The sequence below is a fragment of the Xyrauchen texanus genome, chromosome 2 (genome assembly GCF_025860055.1).
Source record: "Xyrauchen texanus isolate HMW12.3.18 chromosome 2, RBS_HiC_50CHRs, whole genome shotgun sequence".
NCBI lineage: Eukaryota > Metazoa > Chordata > Actinopteri > Cypriniformes > Catostomidae > Xyrauchen > Xyrauchen texanus.
This window is the reverse complement of record NC_068277.1, coordinates 31,078,495-31,101,497: the sequence shown is the minus strand read 5'-3', so window position 1 is coordinate 31,101,497 and position 23,003 is coordinate 31,078,495. Positions and strand designations below refer to the sequence as shown.

The window sequence follows — 23,003 nt, the reverse complement described above, 5'->3', positions numbered from 1 at the left end:
ATTGATGGGACTGACGGGTCACTTCCTCGTGTGGAGCGAGCGTCAAATCTTTTCCCTAAGAGTGACATATGTCTCAGGCCTTCTGAACTACAATCCGGAACTATTGTCAATCCAAATGGAGACTTCATCCTCAAACTGTCCTGAGGATTTAGGAAAATCGATCTATTTGCCTCAGTGGAGAACCGTAACAGTCCGCTCTGATACTCGAAGTCCAAGCACTGCTGAGAGCAGACACAATGGCCCACAAATGGCCAGCAAAATGCAAATATGCATTTCCGCCAGTGTAAACTGTCCAGAGGACAAGGAAACGATTCTATTGGTTGCGCCGAAATGGCCCAATCAGCCATGGTTTCTGAAAATGATAGATGTTATAAAGCTTGCCATGGGAAATACCGCAGAGGAGGGATCTCCTCTCTCAGGCACAAGTTACAATCTGGCATACCCAGCCCAAGCTGTGGAACCTACATGTGTGGCCCCTGAACGGAGCGCGCTAAACGCACCAGAACTGACGCATTCAGTCATGAACACCATTTTACAGGCCAGAGCGCCGTCCACGAGACACATCTGCTCTAAAATGGAATGTTTTCACTGATTGGTGTCTTTCACATAGCAAAGACCCAGTAAACTGTCCCATACATGAAATTCTCATATTTCTTCAAGAGCGATTGGATGAAGGATTGACTATATCTGCGTATCACACACCTGAAGCCGGATCCACTATAGGAAGGATGATTGTAAAGAGACCAATGGAAAGGAGGAGGCGAGAACCGGCTTGTCAACATAAATAATATTTTCAATATAAAACTTAAACAGAAACAAACCCACACATGTAGGACATGTCCATAAACTATCTCTGTCTCCCGCACAATCCTCTGCAGTCGCGTATAAGTGATAAGGGACCGGGTGTGTATGATCACGACCCGGCCCTGCCCTCCACCCTGCCACAGTCCTCCCTCGTTCTCTCAGGTAGGGGAGCCCCCGGCATGACGTACACCCCCCCACCTCTTTCCCTGGGGAGGGGCGTGCCTCTTGCCCCGTCTGCCGGCAGGTCATCCCCATCTACCTGGATGAGGGAGGGGACAAGGGGAGGGAAACAGAAATAATTAAATAGGGGGGTACTTCCTGTAACAGTGTAGTACCCCCCCCCCCCAAAAAAACACTGTAAAATTGAAACGACACTTACTCGTCAGTTCTCCGATACGCCATAGCTTGTTCCTCGGCCACTCCTCCACCCTCTAACGGACAACAGCCGCGCCTCTCCGGGCGGATCGGAGGCAGACCTCCAGCCTCTGGCGGACGGAACGCCCGCCTCGTTCTTGGGGAACAGAAGGGGTCTCCCCCGCCTCTGGCAGTGGTTCTCCCGCTCCAGGCGGTCGGCAGCGAGCCCCTCCCCGCTCGCGGTAGGCGGTCTCAGACCCCGCCGCGTTTCAGTGGCTGGTAGGCGACTCCTGTGCCCCTGGCAGCGGCCTTGACCACTCCAGGCAGTCGGTTAGGAGCCCCTTCTCCCCTCGTGGCCGTCGTCCTCTTCCAGATGGCTGGGCTCCTCATCCCCCGACAGATGGACGCGGCTGCTCCGTTGGAGTGGACGGCAGTGGCAAGAACTCTACTACGGCGTATCCCTCCTCCTTGCCGGGTTTCGGCACCAGTGTTAAGAGATCAATGGAAAGGAGGAGGCCAGAACCGGCTTGTCAACATAAATAATATTTTTAATATAAAACTTAAACAGAAACAATCACACACATGACGGACATGTCCGTAAACTATCTCTCTCTCCAGCACAATCCTCCGCAGTCAACCTTTATCCCTCTCTGAGGCTTAATTTGCCTGATAAGGGACTGGGTGTGTATGATCACGACCTGGCCCCGCCCTCCGCCCTGCCACAATGATTTAATCATAAAGTTCCTTTGAGGAGCAAGACGATTAAATCGGCCTCGGCCGGCTTGGTTCCCTGAGACAAAGGGAACGAGACATTGCGAACACTGGCCACTCTACAAGACGAGTTCTTCTAATGTGTGAGCAATGCGCTTCTTTCTGAGGAATGGTGTTTGGGCAGCTTCTTTTATTGCAGACAGCTATATAAAAGGGCAGGGCTCAAACACCATAGCCAATATAAGTGTTAGCACACAATGTCTCGTTCCCGTCATCTCAGGGAACAGAGGATACATACGTAACTGAAATGTTTGTGCGGTATGAGCCATGTACATATGTGGCCGAATGGAAAAGCCCCACACACCCACTGAAAAATGCACAAATGAAATTGCTCGGTTCCCCATGTATGACCGAGCAACATTTAAAGAGGAAGAAATCATATAGAGTTGGCATAGTACTGCATTTCTAAACTAGTGACTGCTGCATTTTCATCTCAAAATTGTGCATGCATGCATAGTAACGTGATTCACAGATGTCACCTCAAAGTTTAACACTTGCTTAGAAGTTTAGAAGCTTGACACTTCTAGGGCTATTATTACAAGATACATTAAAAATGTACATATAATAATAAAACAATGTATGGACTACAATTGGCTTCAGAAGATTAGCCCCTGATTGAGTGTTTAGTTTGGAGTCATGATATGAAAATCAAAACAATTAGAAAATAAATGAATTTCTTCACATGCTGTATAAAAACAAATTAGTTTCTGAACTTGAAACTTGCATGAAAATGCACTAAACATTGTCCAAAGGCAACCATGGAATTCCTTAGTAGAAAAGAACTATTCATTCTTTGAAATTGGTTTCTGCTGACACCTTATGGAGAAAAGGAGATTTGACTGTTTTATTTACAACTTGGTCTTGAACATTTACTTCATCACTTTACCATTCCTGGAACACAACTTACAACATGTTACATCAATATGGCAATATCAAAAATACATTAAACAGCAGAGGAGAAACACTGAAAAAGTGAGTTACTGAAAGAAGCTATGAACAGTATTTTAAACAGCAAAATACACATTGGAATAATTTTCCTTATTTTTCACAAATACTTTCCCTGAAAATCATGTCCTCAGATTTGAAGAAATCCTCATGAAGCATGCTTTTTAATTGAGAATGGAAACCTTTTCGGAAGCTTAATTGTTTAAAAGTAAAAGTAAATTCCCAAATGTATTTTCTTAAAATCTCTTTCCAAACAAAATTAAAAAAAATACTCAAATATTTTATCAACAAAATGAATGGATTCTTTTTAGGCTTATGGGAATTTCCCTCACAGACAGGTGTAAATAAACAACAAGAATCAGCTTCCTGATTCTATATTTTCACAGTTTTATTTTTAAACAGTCCAATTGACTTTTTTAGCTCAAAATGTATATAACATGTTAAATACAATTCGGTGATGACACAATCAACAATGTACTGTGCAGCCATTTGAGTAGATCAAATAAGACTTGTTTTAAGGGAAAACTGTAAACTGTAAAGAGATGAAATGATGGCACTGGAAGTGCTTCGAGATATGTCCCCCACTGAGAAAGCAGTCTTGTATCAATGCCAGTGAGATAATGACCTTGGTCAAATATAAAAATCTTTATTTACATCCTTGTGACAGCAACAAGTTTTATGATCAGAATCTGGTTTGGATCTCCATCGTTCACACCTCAGTGGATTTGCTGTCATACCTTACACTCATTTCCCTGTTAGAGACAGAAAAACTAAATCAGATAAATCAGCACCACAGAGAGGAAAAAGAGAAGTGATACTGAAATTTGTAAAGACAAACAATTCTATACCTATAATTTGTAATGCCTACATTATATGATATCATTCTATACACTTACTGAAGCTCCTTCTTAAGTCGTCTCAGTTTGTCCTCTAGCCTGACATTCTTCACTCTGATGGGATTGTCTGGAATAAACCAGGCAGCAACAAACTTGCACAGCACCACCACATGCTGAACAGAGAGATGTGCACATTTTTAGAAGTCTCAAAGAGAATAAGATACTAAGATCACTTCTGAAAGACAATATTTCACCAGAGAAACGTGTTAATGTGTGTTTAAGTGAAAACATTCACAGGAAAATACAGGTAACTTACAAATTACAGAAATAAGGAAATAAAATAGAAACATAGGTTAAATTGCTTTAACGTTTGTACCTCAAATAGAATAACAAAGGCAAAGCGGACTGCCAGAATGAGCCAAAACTGTGAGGTGAGAGCCTGGTCCTCGTTACTACGGTAGTCTTTGTAACTGTAGAAAACACATACACAGTACACATTCACTGAAATCCACAGGATTGTAAAACCTGAAACGTTTGTTTTTCATTAGACAATATGAAGCAATCAAGATCATCTGCATAAGTAAAAGGTGACATTTATGTATAAGAAAAAGCAAAGTGTCACTGGCCCACCTGCACTGAGAAAAATTCAATCCATACTCTGCAATATTATCCTTGAAGTCATCTCGCACATTTGTATTCCACATGTATGCTGTTGCCAGAGTGTCATTGATATACCCTGTCATACAGCTACCAAACAAAATTAACACTTTCATTAGAGCAGTAGTCCAGTACCAAAATAAAAATAAAAACACCTTAAACCAGCCTGAGCTGGTCTAGCTGGTCTGCCAGCCTGGCACTCAGCTGGTTTAGATGGGTCTTCAGTAGGGATGCACCACTATATACGCCACAGGTATTTATCAGTAAATGTTTGAAAAAATAAAAACTATTGGCATATAATTGCATGAACTATGCATGAAAACCCCAATACAAAAAAAACAATGGTTTATTTATAATTAATTAGTAACAAACTTCGTAAAAACACAATTCAAATGCATGATCCAGAAATAATAAAAGCCACATTATGTAGAAGGATTAGCAACTTGGCAAACCTAAGAACATGCCATATTTTTTTTTCTTCTCATTTTCAAATTAATGCAGAAAAAACACCATAAATGGATGTGACAGTTGTGAAACCACCACTTATCTATAGGCTTCATGATGTGGTAAATGCTTTAAAACCAGCAGACTTTGACTTCCGAGACATTGTTATGATATCCATTAATGCAGCATGATTCATTGAATTAAGATTGAAATCGCTAAATGGCCTTGCTTGGCTACTGTAACCCGCACACACAAACACAAGACGAGACAGTCACAATGTCGGAGGAAACTGCTTTATTCCAACAAAGCAGGCAACAGTACAAACAGGGCAAATCCAGTGAAGAGGCGTCAAAGGGGAGCGTGATGTCGGAGCCGGGGAATCAGAATAGAAAGAAGGAGCAAATCCGGGAGAGAGTGGTCAACGAGAGCGGGAGGTCGAAGCCGGGAAAACAGTTAACAACTATGGCGTAGAACTAGACGGGACTAGCGGGATCAAAGACAGGGGAACAAGGGGAGCTGGCAAGCTAAGGGGTAAACAAGAGGAGTTCAAAACTAGGCGAGACTAGCGGGGGGGGGCAAGGACACGGGAAACTAAATACAATAACCAACAGGAGTGAGACGAATGTGCTGTGGTATTTATAGAGGCGAGTGCAGGTGTAAACAATGATGTGGTGATTGAGACGAGTGCAGGTGTATATAATGTTCTGGCGATTGGGAGCGGGCATGTGAGCCCGAGGGGGGAGATAGTGTACGAGCATGTGAGCTCGTAGGAGCAAAAACAAGCATGCAAGCTTGAGCGAGCAAAACGAGCGTGGAAGCCCGAGGGAGCAAAACGAGCGAGGAAGCTCGAGGGGGCGGAGCGAGGGAGCGGGGTTCGTGACAGTTACTAAACCTTAAAAGGCTGCATTTTAAAATTCAGTCTTCTGTTGTTTTAAACTGCTCAAACAGAAGTGCAAAAATGTTTTAGAAGTACAAAATAAAACATCATATCAATCATTATGTTTTTTAAAAATCTTTTCTATATTTTTTATCTTCTATTTATCTTTCATTGTGTCTCTCTTTAAAACATTTGGCCTGTGTTCAATGGAAACTATTTTTAACAATAATAATAAAAAGCTATTGTACCTCTTTGTAAATTTTTAAAGCATAATTCCTAGGAAAAACTGTGATCTGATGGCAAAATAAGGCAACTCACAAAATATTGTTATCGGCTTATAATTTTTGTTGACAATCGCAAAAATAAAATCTGACCCTAACAGCGCAGACTCATTCAATATCTTTCAATTAAGACAACTCAGATACTCACTCCAGGTCTGTACTAGTGCCATTAGAACAAGGTCCATAATAGTAACGATACACCAGACGGGGTATGAAGTCAGAAGAAACACCAATCACCAGTCCATTAGCAATGACAGCCATCACCCCAACAGCTTCTAATATTTTAGTCCACACACCTGGCACAAAACACAAGAAACACACTGCACATTAAGCAAGTGATTACTTGATGATGAAAACTAACACAAATACATACACATAAGAGAGCAAACACAGTAGCCTTTTACCAATGTCATTGGTCTTTTTGGACACTAGGCGGCGCTCAAGGCTAACCATCTTGATGGCATCCAGTCTGATCTCAAATATGTTATTGATGAAAGCCAAAAGAGGAGCCAAAGGGAATGCAGCAACAAAGATGGTGGTGAAACTGAACTGAATTACTATAATCACACAGGAAAGGAAAGCATGTGTTTTAATAGAGGACAATGAGTTTTTATCATTGCCACATAAGAACAAATACTGTAAAGATCAGTCCATAAATCTACGTACAACAAATATAACCAAATATATGAAACACACTAGGTTTGGATACAGTAAAAAGAGATGCTTCTGATGAGACCTAGTAAATGAGAGAAATACAAACCCATTTCCAAAAACTCATTAAACAAGCTGAAAGCATTGACATCACTCAGGTAATAGTTGTCTAGCCACTTATGAAGCTTGCAGAGGTCACATGGGTGGAAGTTACCCCCCTCCTCTCGACATGCTTTTCTGAAACAGTTACCGCACTTTCTGCGCATCGTCTTGGCTTTCGTCCGCTTCAAACACAGCTTTAACCAGCTGCACTTACAGAGAAACGGAGAGAAGACAGAGATGGTAACAGATGGAGACAGATCAAGGGAACATGTGAGAGAGAACAAGTGTAAGCAACTGACATATCAAAGCTGTAACATATAACAGTCTGAGAGACAGTAGGCAAAGATTACCCCAGTATTGTCAAACAATGTGTTCTTCAGCTGCTCTTTTGTATTAAACAGTATAATGTGAAAAGGAAAGATTTTTGTTGGGTTTCATTGCATATTTTTTGACAACACTCACGGCACTGTGAACTCAATGATGTTGTTGATTGTTTGTTTGAGCACCAAAATAACAGCCATCTGGATGAAGAGATCTGTGAGACAGCCGCTTGGATGACACTGAAACAGAGAAATAACCAAAATCTGACCTTTGTGGTTTTTGTTTACAATTACATAGGAGTCTGACATTACTCATACCTCTTCTAGTCTCCAATAACCTGCTATTCGAACGTATTTTCCTGGATAGCCATTGATCCTGAAAAAATCATAAATAGACGCTTAAAACAAAATGCAAAAAGCACACGCACACACACACACACACACACACACACACACACACACACACACACACACACACACACACACACACACACACACACACACACACACACACAATGATGACACTTTACCTTCCAAGAAAGAACGCCACATAAAACAGTGAGGAAAATAGAGTAAAGAATTGAAATGTAAACATCTTCACGGTGAAGCTCTTTTCTGTGGCTGCAAAAGAGCGGGTCTTCTCTGCAAATAAATAATGCCTTTTGTCAGTTAATTTTTTTTTTTACCCAAAAAATGATTACATGCAAATAAATTGTTTATTAATACCCACCAAAGTCACACAGTTTTAAGGCCACAATTCTGTTGACCTGAAGAGACAATAAATAAGGAAGTGCATTTTTTCACTAGTAACAAGGAACAAAAGGAACATAAAATTGCTTAAAAAAATCATACAGTGGGGTTTAAATGTCTGAGACCACAAGTTAGATTGCTATTATTTAACATTATTTTCTAGTTTTATTACAAGTATAACAATTTCAGTGAAAAGTGTAATCACATTTTCAGGAATTAACACGGTCAGTAACACAAATTTGCTTACATATCACTAAAAAGCAAGAAATTGTGCAGAATCTTTGATTTTTCTTCTCCATTTTAAAATGAAATATTTTCAGTTTTCATTTTTTTTTATATAAAATGTATGGATTAATTTCCATGTTTAAATGAAAAAAAAAATCAATGTGGTATTTAAAAATGTAAAAAAATTTGAACCCCACAGTATATTAAAATTACAAAGCCCCTTAAAGGACAGGGCAGGCATTTTTTTCTGAGATAGATTTGCATTCCCTGCAAAAATGATTGCGTTCCATCGCAATAGTTTTGCATTCCCTCGCAATAAGTTTAAAACTGTCTAACCACAGTAACCATATTTTAACCATGATATTCATAGTGAGATCATAGTGATAACACATGAAAATGAAAACTATAGTAATAAAAATCATTATTTTGTGGTTATTATGGTTTTACAATACAAATACCATAGTTTAACTATGGTTTTACTATATTAATACTGTAGTAACTATTACTTTTTTTTGGTGGAAACCATGGTTTGATATTGTATTGTAACTATAAAAAGTAAGTTAACCCCTTAAACTATTTTGGGCTGCCGTCCGCAATTTTTCACACTCAAATTTAAAAGCTCCCCGATCACACTTTGGACTAATTGCAAAAAAATTGCCACATTTTTTTACAGAACCCTCCAAATAAAAAAAATACTCCAAATACTCAATTATTATTGTATATGGTTACAATCAAATATTATTATTAGTAGTAGTAGTATTTTTTATTTAATTTTCAAGCATGTAATTCTGGTTCTTTTCACCCCAGCTCCCTCCCTCTTATTTTATTCCACTAGATAGCAGGAAGTACTAGAAAAAAATATTTTTTCCTCTATCACCTTCCATCACAAAATGCAGATCTGAAATGTAAGTGCCACTCTAATGCATTTTAGCCCTCCCAGATGTGCTCGTCAGACAATCAGCCTAATTTTCAGTTCATGCACCATCATCGTTGATTCATCGAATATCTCTGCCTCTGACTGGACTAGAAGCTCAATCTAGGTATCATTAGAAAGCTACGATCCTCCCCTTTGCAGTCACTAATGTTTTCATCAATAGTAGATAACATATATTTCAGATGATTTGTTTAGCATGCTTTTCCTGTGGGACCACCTGTTTTGTTCTGGACATTTAATATATAACATTGGATTAATCAAACAAGCAAGCTCACAGGAAAGTAAACAATGGCTGACTAAGGTAAATGCAGATATAAAGTTTTTGTCTATTTGGGGCTTACAGCAGCAGTGATCGGTGCATAAAAGAGACGTTTGTTTTTGTTATCTTACATATTTTAATTTTATGATTCTTTTGAAAATTTTTGTCACATTCCTGAGAATGAGAGCTTTCATTTGGTATATGACATGTCCATTTAGGTGCTATGTGATGGACTTTTGTTTTGATATAAATATTTCTACCCCATTAACTCTAGGAGGCGCTAATTTCCAATGCAAATGTTCTGAGGCCTTATTTTGTTATTTTAAGTAACAAAAATGCAGAAGTGATGGGAATCTGAAAAGATCAGATTCTAAGCTTTCAAACGATACCACATATGCCTGACTTATGTATACAGGGACTTGAACATTTTAAGCGTACATTTTTTCATGATATAGCACCCCACTTTGGACCCGACGCAGATTTTAAGGGGTCGCCCATGTTTTGTTTTTTGCAGAAACCATGGTTTAAATACAGTATACGGTATCCATAGAGTAACCATGGTTTAACATTTGTTGCTATGGTTTCACTACAAATATCATGGTCAGAACATGTTTACTGTAGTAATACTATGGAAAAGTTATTGGGAGGGCATGCAAAACTATTTCAGAAAAAAATTCCCACTCTGTCCTCTAAGGGGCTCTGTACACATTTGCTTGTTTTTCAGATAGACATAACATTACAGTATTATACTCTTTGTCAGATAGATTCTAGATTCTTTATCAAACCAATGTTTTACTCTTTTTAGATAGAGCTCATCTGTCAGAACATACCCGAGTCATAACCTGAATAGTGATGTAGTGCAGCACTGCACCAAATAGCATGGCTATTGTGGAGGCATAATTACTCAGAAAATGCCAGTCGCTGTCAGAAAACACAATTGCAGCTAAAACACGGCAGATCACCAGAGCATTGGCCAGACCAATGATCACTACCAACTGAACACAAAAGAAAAAGATGTACTTGTTTACATCATTAGTTATATTATTATGTTTTTGCAATCCTGAACATTGTATTATGAATGTAAATATATAAAATGTTTCTTAACAGAGAGAATAAAGAACATTCAGGAAAATGAATGCAAAAAAATAAAGGAAATTAAAACTGAATGCTATCAGGAGACATTATCTTCAACAACATGCAAAATTTGTTTCTCACCACTAGTGTGACCAAAAGAAGCTCCAGTATGCTGCGCATATAGGAGTGTCTGTACTCTTTTGTTTTACACTGGGGATTATTCACAATCTCCAAAATCAATTCTTCCTATGGACAAAAAGACTCATTCGGCTCAATCAGATGATGCATAATAAATATTCCAACATTAATGACAATAAAGATCCCTTACCTCCTCTTCACACCAATCAAACATGTTCCACTTTGACACATAAAAAGCTCGATGCCTCTTCCACAGCTCCAAGAACAGTGTGGCTATTTAAACAGCATCACAATACATTAGTATACCAATGTCATATAGAAGACATATGCATTCTGCTTAGCTAAAGGACAAAAACTCACCCCAAATCGCCATGAACATGGCAAATGCCACTGTCCCTTCATTGTCAAATAGCTGGCTCACCTGTTTGTAAATTCCAAATAAAAGCATTTACTAAGCGGTCAGGAGGACATAGAAAATCACAGGTAGAATTTGATTACACCATATATGACTATAATATACACAACATACAATAATGACATCTTACAAAATACTCATGCTTTAATAAAACAGCTACATGTTAATTCACTGACCTTGGCGTATGTACAGGTGTCAGACAGGTTCCACACAGAACATTTCTTGTCACATCTTGGGCACATGAGGATGTTGGAGTCACAGACTTCTTTACTGTAATAACACAATGAAAAGGGCCTTTATAAAGATTATTTATTTATAGAGATCATTTGGTCTGAATTAACAACAAACTTGTTTTGCATTTGATCTGTCTTCTGCCTTTACAACGACATACAGGTAAAAATGGCTATTACTATACTCACATGAGCGGACTGGTATTGAAGAAGGCAACACCATACAAAAACACAACAACACCAATAACAGCTGCAGGGATGAGCATGCGTGTGTACCAGCCCAGCCACAGGTAATAAAGTGCCACTTTCTCCCCAAAATAGTCCCTAAAAATACATATGTCAATAGATGACATAGAAAAGGCAGACAATATCCAAGGGACAGAGAACAAGATGAAGACAGGAGTACAACGTACTTGACATCACTGACTGGCTGTTTAAAAAGCAACAATACTGAAAACCAGCTTGCCCACTTCTTCTTTAGTTTCTTCTGCTCGTTTTTCTTAAGAGAAGAGTAAACAATGATACAAGCACTACTATTTATACTTTAAATGCTCAGAATGCTGAAATGATGACATTTTATACAATGATTGGACAATAGAAGATTTGAATAGAACAAAAAAAAAAAAAAGGTTTAAAAGACATTTACCTCATGCAGACAGAAAATGGACTCAAAAACACCTTTCTTTAGCAAATCTTCAAGACCCTCTATGAACAGTGGAGATTTAGTAAACATTACTAATATGAGAGAAGGTCATCCAAGACTGGCTTCTTTCAACATTTAATAAATAACTCAAGATATAATTTGACGGGGTGTCTTCTCTCACTCATCATTTACAACATTTACATCACATACCTGTGACACATAATTTTCTTGTAGAGAGTATGTTTAAAGGTTCAAAGATGGAAAGTGGAATTCATACTACAGACTGGAGTTCTTAGCTGTGGGGTTCAGAATGATTCAAGAAGAAAATAATGGGAGGGAAAAGATGTGAATGTGAAAAAGTCAAAGAAGGGAAGATCTGCACCACATTAACCTACCTCCTGATCCTATAAATGTATTGTGTAAGACAAAGTGGACAATCCTGATTCTATGAAACAAAGCAACAGAGAGAGACTTAGTACAAAAGCTTTGGGTGGATAATTAGTTTTTTCCTTTTGCAGATGAAAATGCATTTTAATTGCAAATGCATTTGAAGAATGTACCGGGTTTAGTACAAGATAAGATAAATCGACAGCATTTGTGGCATAAGATTAAATATCCAACTTGCCCCTCGTAAAAAAAAATTAAAAAAAGGAAAAATCACGTTTACACACTTTAAATGCTAAAGTTGTAATTACTGGAAAATTTACATTTTAAATAAAACATTTCTTGAAATGTCAAGTTTTGGGCTCATAATCTCAAATATCTATGCTCCTTGAACTTATTTATCTTAAGAATCCATAGACTTTTAAGTGTTAATAACTAAAAAAATTAAGTACAAAACTGAGGCTATGGGGAATACCCACAATCCCTTGGTGCTTTAAAGCTGAACCATTTAGTTTCTGCGCCACTAGCGCCACCGAATGGAATTGCAAAAATAAAAAAACAACTTTCTGATTACGCTGTCTTGTCTGCAGCTGTTCAAACAGTAAGATAGTCTTGCCCCAACTCACAGCATTGGTTGAGTAATGTTGTTGGGGTGGGTCTAAGCGGTTTCCTCAAAAAAAAAAGAAAAAACAGGACTTTTTATAGTGGCACAGAGACAGTGTTTACAGTTTTCAAGAAAATGAATCTATGTATGGTTTACTGATAAATATCTCTGCATATTAAGCTGGAATAGGAGAAATTATTTTAACACTGGAAAAGTTCTATACTCCAGATTTTATTTTTTTGTTTTTTGCCATGTTCAAAGGTTACTTATGGAGGAATTTACTTAGTTGTTATTAAGAATTCAGAGAGGTTTCAGCCCTATAGCATTATTTATAATTTTTGGTTTCAAAAGGTATCGTGTGATATCATGATCTGTGGAAATTTGACCCCCTTTGGTCACGTTGGACCATGTTAACACTATCTCAGTTCTGCTAGTGCATGTGCACCTGAGGTAGAGGTATATATGCATTTCTGTGGAGAATAAAGTTTATTTTATGGTTTACCAAAAATCCATTAAAATCTTCTTTATTTGAGCTGTATAATTGTATAATTGACATTTGAATCAATTCAATAAAAATTGTTAAGTAGAAACAACAATATTTAAATACCAAATCTGAGATTAGTCTTCTTGGGTCTAGTTACCTTAAAGGGGTAGTTTACCCTAAAAAAATTAATTCTCTCCTTATTTACTTACCCTCACGCCATCCCAGATGTACAGTATATAACTTGTTTTCTTCTGCAGAACACAAATTATGATTTTTAGATGAATAACTCCACTCTGTAGGTTCATACAATGCAAGTTAATAGTGGCCAGAAATCTGTAGGTACAAAAAGCAGCATAAAAGTAATCCATCAGACTACAGTGTTTAAATCCATATCTTCATAAGTGATATGATAAGTGTGGGTGAGAACCAAATCAATATTAAAGTCTGTTTTTTTTACTATTAATCTCTACTTTCACATCTGTAAGTCACATGTGGCTCCTGTTCAGTTTCACTTTCACATTTGAAAGTGAAAGTGGAGATTTATAGTAAAAAAGGACTTATTGGTTTTCTTCTCGCCCACACTTATCATATCTCTTGAGAAGACATGAATTAAAACACTGGAGTATTATGGATTACTTTTTCTGATTTCTGGCCACAATTCACTTGCATTGTATGGGCCTGTAGAGCTGAAATATTCTTCTAAAAATCTTAGTTTGTATTCAGCAGAAGAAAGTCATACACATCTGGGATGGCATGAGGGTGAGTAAATGATGAGAGAATTAACATTTTTGGGTGAACTGTCCCTTTAACTTAAATAGTTCATTCTATAACACCAAGTTAAGTAAATATAATTACACAAGTTTTTGGAGATATCATTACTTAATTCAACAAAGAAAACCAGTTTAATCAAGTCAATTAATTAGTCAACTTATTAGGCTTTTCAGTGCAGTAAGGCACTCACAATTAAAGTAAATGGGGCCAGTCCATAAATGTTTATGTACACACTGTTTCAAAAGTACAGACACAAGATGTAAACATTATACAAAATTATTTTAATGTGACAAAATCTCTATTTTACATGATGTAAGTGTAATAAAATCACTTAAAGTGCTTACTGCCATTACATCATCAGGTCAATGAGTCAATTATTTTAAATTTTTTGTGGTGATTAATATTATGTCACAAAAGCTGTTGATTGAATATTCCTTTAAAGAGTTTAGCAAATTAAATCCTCAACATTTAGGACAACCTTACCTGGTGGAGAATGGGACATTTTTATCTTGACAAGAATTTAGCTCCTCACTCCAGTTGCAGCCATCAGAAACCTTTAGCAAAAATTTGTACTTTGCAAACATTTCCTCAGGGGCACAGACACCGAAGAATATCTTTCCAACATGTTCAATGCTCTGTTCAACAGTAATGAGAAATGAGAAGCTTATGTAAGACAAGTTGACAAAATCAACTGAAAGTTGCAGAATTAGCATGCAATAACAATATTACGTACAGAAACTTTCATGTTCTTCTGTTTCAGTTCGTTAATAAACGCCTCCTGCTTCTTGAAATTTTGGGCCTCATTGTCCTCAACCTTATCAGCCACCAGGACATAGTCATAAGATCGAGTAACGTACGAGTTATACTGAATAAAACACAAGTACAGAAACACACAAAGTAAAGACAACAAAAGCTCATTGGCTGACAATATTAATTACTGATCAGAAAAACATGATGCAGCAATTATGACAGTAACTGCTGACTGTGGTTTTTGTGGGATGTCCAGTGTCTGTGTCTGTCGCCTGATTTTCCCAGCAATTCTAGGATAGTCAAGTCTAGGTCATGCAGGGGAAGAGGGCATGTGAATGTGTGACCACATGATCATAGTGTGTTAAGATACAGTATAATCATGTGCTTTGCATTTGTCTTTATACAGTGCCAGCAAAACTGAGTGTGTGCCCCAGTAGAAATGATTATGGTGACTGTGATATGACAGTTGGTCAACAAATGCACAGAAACACACACATATCCGGTCTCTTTTCCTACCTGTGCTGAGAGTAAATGCTCATCTCCACTGTCCAGTTCGTGCAGAGCCATAGCATCCTGCAACACATAGGAATAATAGAGAGTTGTAACACCCTCTAAAATATGTACAAATGTCTCTAGGAATTGTAAGATTTAGAGATAAATTGCAACTGTTCATCATGCATTGTGTACAGAAGTTACAGTACATTCAAGTCTACTTGTAATAAATCAACCCGCTCTAATCCTTTAAATGAGGCAGAGGACAGTGAACATTAATCAAATTGACAGGCAGAGCCATACAGGCAATTTTGTGAAGTCAAATCTTATCTCAACTCAAATGCAAAGAAAATGTCTTCATATGCAATCCACTAAGTGGTCACTGATACATAAAAAGTAACATGCTTTATGTACAACAAATTGCCCATATAGAGAGGGGTCCAAAAGTCTGAGACCATATTAAAAAATCTGTTGGTCACTAATCAAAATACTAAGTGAAATGTAAGTAAATTGAAGTGAAATTCAGAATTAGCTACAGAGCTAAATGTCATCTGTAGTCCCTGGGCAGACAAATAAATGACAATAGCATCATTAAAACATTAGTCAATAGACAGCAGACAAAAACAAAACACCCAGTACTAATATGCAATACAGAAAAGCATAGTTTTCCCTTTTTTTTCTCTATCCACATTTCTCTTTCTCTTCTGACAGCATCTACTACCACTGATTTGACTACAGGTCCAGACATGCCTTTGGCAAAGCGGTTCAAATACCGACTTCAAGTGTTTGCTCCATTTTTATTTGTGTGTCAGAAAGTCAGAAAGAGAAAGTGCAAGAGTAGCCCCCCAGAGCAGAGACTAGTATTACTCACAACTGCCATAAATTGAAGCCACAGTAAATAAAACAACAAAATCTTTTGACAATTAAAAATCTTGCTCCATGACATTCAAAGCAGCACCTCATGACAACTAACCTGCTCTACCACAACAGAACCATTATTCATTCAGTTTTGGCACATGCATCTTACTCGCAATATAAAAACCTACATGATAAATTTGCGTAATAGAAAGAGACCCCTTAAACAGAGAGAGCATTATTGAAGAGATTATGGTAATACTTTATAATAAGTTTCCATTTGAGAACATTAGTTAACAACATTAGTTAACATGAACTATGATCTTAGTTCATGTTAATTTCAATACATTTTTTAAATCAAAAGTTTTATTAGTTAACATCAGTTAATGCACTTTGAACAAACAATGAACAATTTTATTTGTATTAACTAGCATTAACAAAGATGAATAAATGCTGTAAAATATATTGTTCATTGTTAGTTCATTATACCTAATGCATTGTTAATGAATTAGAACCTTATTGTAAAGTGATACCCAGATTGTATTACATAACATTATGGCCATCATAATTAAATTAATGACATGACAGAGTAAAACATAAGGCTTTTTGCACCAACATTTATGTTTACAGTCATATCAAAGTCTCTTTTCAGATCGGTCTTTGCAACAAGATGTTCAATTCAGATGATTGTTAAACCTGTCTGGAATAACTACACCAAACAATGTATTCATAATCCAAATGAGACTTGAATGAGTTATTATACAGCCCATAAGAATACATGCATCCATGGAAAACAAGAAACTATAAAGGCATTGTCTTGAGCAAAAACATTGACATCCCTATTTTAAACAGTTTTGTGGAATATATTGTAATGCATTAAAAAAGCCAAAGATGTTTATGACAGTATGTACAACATTTTTCTTATAAAAATATAAACTATTTTGTTTTTACTGTCTCCTGTATACTGAAACTTATCTTTTTAAAAGGGCTGAAAACATACACTTCCAAAATCATATTTAAACAGATGTCACGAAATACTCTTGTGTTTGTGCATTTGATATGAGGGCTCAGAAGTCTAATTCTGTCCAGTTAAATAATAAACGTACACGTCATTTCAATTAAAGTGGCAAAAGAGAGGAATAGGTACATGTCCTCTGTGCCATAAGTTAGATGCACCAGCGAAGTGCAAAAACTCAAGAAACACACAGAAGAAAAACATCTGCCGGTCTGTCTTACCTCTCGATCAGTGAAGTACATCCTCACATCAAAGTTTTCAAAGTAGTGCAGTTCTGGCAGACTGATGTCAGTCTCGCCTCGGTTATCTTCACCTAGCCGAAGACCGGCGGATCCAACTACAATGAGACATTAAAACTGGCTCGATCAGTTAGTTGATCGAAAGCAACTTGTCGCACTCTTCCGCGTTTCCTCAAATCGCAAGTGTGAGAGATTTCGAGCTCGAAGGTATGCTCGTGCCATTACAGTACAAATCCAGGTTAGATCTGAGACGTCATCGTGTTACGTTAGTTAAAGGGCGAGGCTGAGACTCGATCGAAACTCTTCCTTAGTTTGAACCAATGACCACAATCAATGGGACATAGACAAATAAGGTTGTCCAAGATTATGAAATGCATCAAGTTCATAGAAATATAATGTTTGTTTATATGCTGGTTTCATACATTTAAGAAAAACACAAATATATATATATATATATATATATATATATATATATATATATTTTTTTTTTTTAAATAAATACAATAAAAAAATAATGTAAATATGTGAAGTGGTGTACCCATCAGGTAAAATATATGAAAATACATCTTTTGCATCTTGGATACACGTGAGTGCACACAACTTAATTAAAAAAAAAAAGGTATTTTTTAAGGTGTATTTGTGTGTGTACAAATATCATGGATTGAGTCACAAATTACAAGATTTCTTAGTGATACTCAATTTGACCTGAACAAAATGTGGTTAATAAAAATGTCAAAATATTTCATTTGTTTATTTCCTTGTTGGTAGCCCCACCTGACTTTAATTTAGTGTACAAAGGTTTTTCAAATATATATATATTTAAACATTATTTTACCGCTTTTTTTTTTTTTAAGAAATAATGTGAAAGATTCATTCAAACTACTTATGCCAACATTACTTTTATCATAAAATAGGCTTTTATGATAAAAGTACAAAAAATAGGGGGTTCCTGGAAATAAAATATTAAAATGACTTTTGATACTCACTTTTTCAAAAGTATAGCCACAAGACATAAACAATGTCTGAACATGATTTTAGTGTGATAAAATAACTTTCTAACCTTTTATGTGTAATGTTATAGCCAAGTTTACAACTTAGTTGCCATGATGTAGTAGTCAACAAACTCTAAAATTTTACGTATCAAATAATACATGAGTTTTAACAGAAGCTTTAATATAAATGCTTTTATAAAATGAAAAGCTTATAATTTTGGCCTTTAAACACTCCAAATGGCCCCATTAACCATTTTAAGTACTTTTGTTTTTAAAGAAAAGGAGGGACAAGTCAAAATTAATTCTGTGGTAATCAACATGCCACAAATGCTGTTGATTGAGCTTTAAGTAATTAAGTCATTTAAGTGCTTCATATTTTCCAGAGGTTACAGACTTGTCTGTGATCTGGATACAGTATTATTTGTGCTGTAATTAATCTCCTTATTTGCATCGCTCATCATTCATACAAATATGGGCATGCAAAACATTGAGCTTTATACGTTTACTGTCATGTCAAGACACTGGACCGTTGTTTAATATCATCTTAAAGTACATACATAATTGAGTTTATGAAAAGTGATCATAAAAACTGACACAGTACTTCAGAATAGTTTTGCATACACTAAAACACTGATACCACTGCAGACAAGTGACAGCTAATTTATGCAAAGGATACTTTGTGAAGTCAGTAATTTATTACTTGATCATTTTCATTGAGCCATTAACCCAGAAATGCCAAAAACAATATTGGTAATACAAAATAATGGGAGGTTTCATGTCCATACAAACATAAAAACAAGTTTTTAAGGATTAAAGTTCACTCTGCGCCTTCCTCATCCTCAATTGTTTTACGAAAACGTTTGCGGTTTAATTTCCTGCCACTGTTGAAGACAACACTGGTCACCTTTTTGTCTTCCTCTTCCTTCTCTTTCTCAGGAAACCACTTCCTTTTCTTCTCTTCATTCTTCCATGAGCCAAGGTGATGAAGAGGTGTAGACTCTCCTTCTTCATTATCTTGTCCATCATCCAAGTGTTTAAGTCCAACCTCTTCCTTGCTAAGATGGTCAAGTTTGTTCCTGCTTTGATCTTTGCTCTTGGGTTTAGTGAACACAATCTTGTTATCATAGCTGCTGGCATGATCCTGATTGAAAGCTGGAGTAAAAGTCTCCAACACGGCATTCTGAGACCTCTTGCTTTCTTGAAGCCCTTGTATGTCCTGAGGAGCCACCTGGTCAATGGTTTCAGGGATATCTTCAAGGCTGTAGTGGGTCCAGCGCTCAGGATGTGCAAGATAGTTTGGGAGCTTTTTACCCAAAGGTTGTGTTTTGGTTGCCTCTGGGTCAACATCACACTTCCCTTGAGCTACATCTGGAGGTGACGGTGGAGCAGGACGCGCAAACATACCATCAAGAATGTTGTCTTCACCTAGCTGTTTAGAAGTGAGCTTTGCAGCACTATCCAACTGTGTGAAGATGTCCTTGCTACGATCACAGAAACCAGAGCTCCCACCTGTCAGTCTGAAGGTGGGATTGTACTGAGGAACAGGCAGGCGAGGCCGAGCATCTTCTTCCTCTTCCGAGGAAGACAAGTCCTCAACCTTTCTGCTAAAATGCTCTGTGGGCTCATCAGAATCAGAGTCGCTTAAAGACAGATCATCAGGAAGTTCAATGGCATCTCTATTGGACAGGCTGTTAGGGGCATCCTTTTCTTTGCATTTTGGATCAGTCATAATACCACTGCTCTGAGGTTAGGTAGAGGGATTATTAGAAGCTGGATATTTACACAGCGATACTAAGTGGAGGACCTACAGAAATTCAAAGAAAGAAATGTTGACTAAAACACTTGTAATTGAGATGTACTACAATCTCCTGCTAGTACACTTAAATAGTAATAAATACAGTAAATAGGATTTTTTTGTTAGTTCTGATAAAGAAACCAACTACATGAACTATGTAGAGGAAAGCATATAAGTAACTACTTACTCACCAAAGGTTCCTGAGACACCTGTAGGAACCAGAAAAAAACCAAGAGAATTTCACTCAGTAAACATACAAATAGTTATACTGTAAACGGCAGTAAATCTAATGACATAATGAAGCACATCAATTTCAACATATTAATAATTATTAGCATTGAAACACACTTTTCCAGACAAATCTTGTGATACTTAAATGTGGTTATCATCTGAACTCACCTGCTTTGTAATAGTACTACTCTTTAAAAAGCATTTACTACCTTAATTTAGAAAAAAGCTGAAATAATGTTTTGGTGTATGCAGGTATCTTACTAGTGTTGATGACTCACAAGTACTGTGACCTGCTTAGTTTAGCTGAAATCGTCCCATCCATACTGTTGATGAAACTCATGGCAATGGCGTTCAGACTTCAGGCCTATATGCTGTAGAGATACAAGCTTACAGTGAAACAACGTTTACTAAATTAGAAGATATACAAAATATGCTAAATGTAAAAACTACAGCCCTTTTTTATTTTATTCGAATCATCATTACATGACATGGCATGGCCAGGGAACACAATCATTATCTGTGCAAGCATGTTACGCTAACTAATTCGCACAAAGGAAACACCACAGCTAACGCTACTAACCTGCCTAAATGTGACGACCAACTTTGCAACCCGACTTACTCTAAACTTCAATCTTAATGAAATTAATAAAAAAGATATAAAACATCTGTCATTAGTACATTGTTTTTATTTGATCCGTGCTCGCAGTGAGTCCACAAGTACATCGTATGTATAGACTATGATGACGTATTTCCGCCTCATGTAGCGCCGTAAATTTGGCAAACTTTTTTATATGTGCAATTTTTAAAATTATTTTTGTACATTTCTAACATTTTACTTTGTACTATATTTCCCTGGAATAAGTTTAAAAAAAAAAACGATTTATTACAGCTACAATGGTGTTTGTCATACAAGTGACCGAAAATCTCCAAATCTATCTATTTTATCTTCTTTTGGAAGGCTGTGAAAGCATAATAGTATTTTTATTTTGCTGACGGAGCAAACGAATAAGAAAAAAATATATTTGCTGTGGTCTCCCGTTCACCGCTATACAAGTTTACCCTGCTATCGTTTACTTCTGCATTTAAATACTTTGTGGGTAATGTAGTTTACATATGTAAGCGAAAAGTCTGTTAACTGACCAGTAGAGGGAGCAAATGCTCTAAGAACTCAAACAGTCGATCTGTAGCTACTACTGGGTCTTTCATTAAAAATGTATTCTAGGGAAAAGAAAAACGTATAGATAGGTCATATTGTTTGACATATTGACCTTGAATGTATTTTTAAAAATATATCTATATATATTCCGTAATTATGTGACTTAACATATACATGGAAATAAGAAAAGTGACACGTTTAAGAGCCCAGTTAATACCTACTGTCGTGCCAGTATGCCGACGGATAGCGTTGGCGTGTCGGCCACTCCCCTTTAAGACATCATCATCATCATCATCATCATCTCATCCCGTTGCTGCTGCTGCCCTTGTTATTGATGCTATGGAGAATAAATCAAACGGAGGACATACAATCACTACATTCTCCTTACAAACATATCGTTCATCTTGAAAGCCGAAATCATATTCAGACCGAAAGGGGAGATTAATCGATCTGCTCTCGCGATTGACAGAGATTTTTTCATTGTCCCGTGGGGATAAAGAAATTTAAGATGAATCGAATAACAGGAAAGACTAAGGAAGCCACTCTGATAGAAATGTCTAACAAGTTGGATTCTCAAATTGAAGGTAAGGCAACTGCTACACTTATGTAAAGCTAATGTCAATTGAATGGGAGTTCAAATAGCCTGTATAAATGAAAAGATATATATATGTAACAGCTCCGTTAAATCAGGTGACAGGATGTCCATCACTTCAAAAGCATACGATGGAAATAAAGAATGCAGAACGTGTTATAATATGTCAGGTATGGGGGGCAAACCCAAAACATATGCACACAAATACAAACCATATATCCAAGTTGTATTGATCTGAACTTAAAATGAGTTTAATCCATTTGAGTAACCGCACTGAAGGATGAGCTGAAATGTCAAGGCATGGAAAAGTTCTGGTCTACACCCAGAAACTGGAGTCAAATGGCACCGTACAAGTATCCTGCATTCAGCAAGCTTGTTTTCAACATTGTCTAAAGCATTAGACCTGGTGTTCATTAATCTTCGCGGCCATCTATGAATTTGGTTTGGAAATGAATAGGGAAATTCAATACGTGTCTCATTTCTAACGTTTCCTTGCCTGGAGCTCCTGACCACCCCTTTAATAATATTTCACGTTACTCTGTCTGGCTACATGGCTTGGCCTCTATGGAGGCCCAAACCTGCAAAAAATAATAAATAAATAAATAAATGTAATAATAAGAAAATAAATAAAGGAATAAATGTCTTGATAAAACAAATATAATTAGTTTTTAATTAAATCTATTCCTGAATTTTTTTTATTGTATGACTTTTTTTCCTTTATTATTTTCTGTATTTATATGTTACGTTATTTTTATTCTTTTTAACTTTTATTTATTGATTAATTTATTTTGCATTTTAATTTTTTTATTTATGTGGTCATTTATTTTTATATTTATTTATTCCCACATATATTTATTTCCATATTTATATATTCCCATATATATTTATTTATTTATACATGTATTTATTTTTACTTTTCTGTGTGCAACATGG

The 23,003-nt window shown here is 36.7% G+C and overlaps 3 protein-coding genes across 8 annotated transcripts in view; 1 reads left to right on the top strand and 2 right to left on the bottom strand.

Moving 5' to 3' along the window:
- Positions 1-1,766: 1,766 nt before the first annotated feature.
- LOC127662876 (anoctamin-9-like) lies at positions 1,767-17,525 on the bottom strand. Its single transcript, XM_052154267.1, has 24 exons — positions 17,287-17,525; positions 15,220-15,276; positions 14,687-14,818; positions 14,437-14,588; positions 12,106-12,155; positions 11,714-11,772; positions 11,481-11,566; positions 11,257-11,391; positions 11,014-11,107; positions 10,783-10,843; positions 10,613-10,695; positions 10,426-10,530; positions 10,041-10,205; positions 7,773-7,809; positions 7,573-7,684; positions 7,361-7,418; positions 7,185-7,282; positions 6,730-6,926; positions 6,374-6,526; positions 6,118-6,265; positions 4,341-4,457; positions 4,087-4,180; positions 3,771-3,883; positions 1,767-3,626 (listed from the first exon to the last, which is right to left on the bottom strand). The coding sequence occupies exons 1-24, from the start codon at positions 17,305-17,307 to the stop codon at positions 3,584-3,586; spliced, it is 2,370 nt and encodes a 789-aa protein (XP_052010227.1). The 5' UTR covers positions 17,308-17,525; the 3' UTR covers positions 1,767-3,583.
- A 1,038-nt stretch (positions 17,526-18,563) lies between these two features.
- Positions 18,564-21,052, bottom strand: LOC127660888 (protein TSSC4-like). Of its 6 annotated transcripts, none has more exons than XM_052151390.1 (4): positions 20,903-21,052; positions 20,601-20,693; positions 20,279-20,300; positions 18,564-20,100 (listed from the first exon to the last, which is right to left on the bottom strand). In XM_052151390.1, exon 4 carries the CDS (start codon positions 20,023-20,025, stop codon positions 19,114-19,116), a length of 912 nt encoding a protein of 303 aa, XP_052007350.1. In that variant the 5' UTR covers positions 20,026-20,100; positions 20,279-20,300; positions 20,601-20,693; positions 20,903-21,052; the 3' UTR covers positions 18,564-19,113. The 6 variants fall into 6 exon arrangements, with proteins under 6 accessions (XP_052007350.1, XP_052007324.1, XP_052007341.1 ...); XM_052151364.1 differs by having other exon boundaries at positions 18,565-20,100; positions 20,584-20,693; XM_052151381.1 differs by having other exon boundaries at positions 18,566-20,100; positions 20,283-20,300.
- A 657-nt stretch (positions 21,053-21,709) lies between these two features.
- LOC127661444 (anoctamin-5-like) overlaps positions 21,710-23,003 on the top strand; it is a 49,617-nt gene continuing 48,323 nt past the window's right edge. Inside the window, exon 1 of the mRNA XM_052152166.1 lies at positions 21,710-22,062. Coding sequence (XP_052008126.1) covers positions 21,987-22,062 — 76 coding nt within the window. The 5' untranslated portion in view covers positions 21,710-21,986. The remainder of the gene's footprint in view (positions 22,063-23,003) is intronic.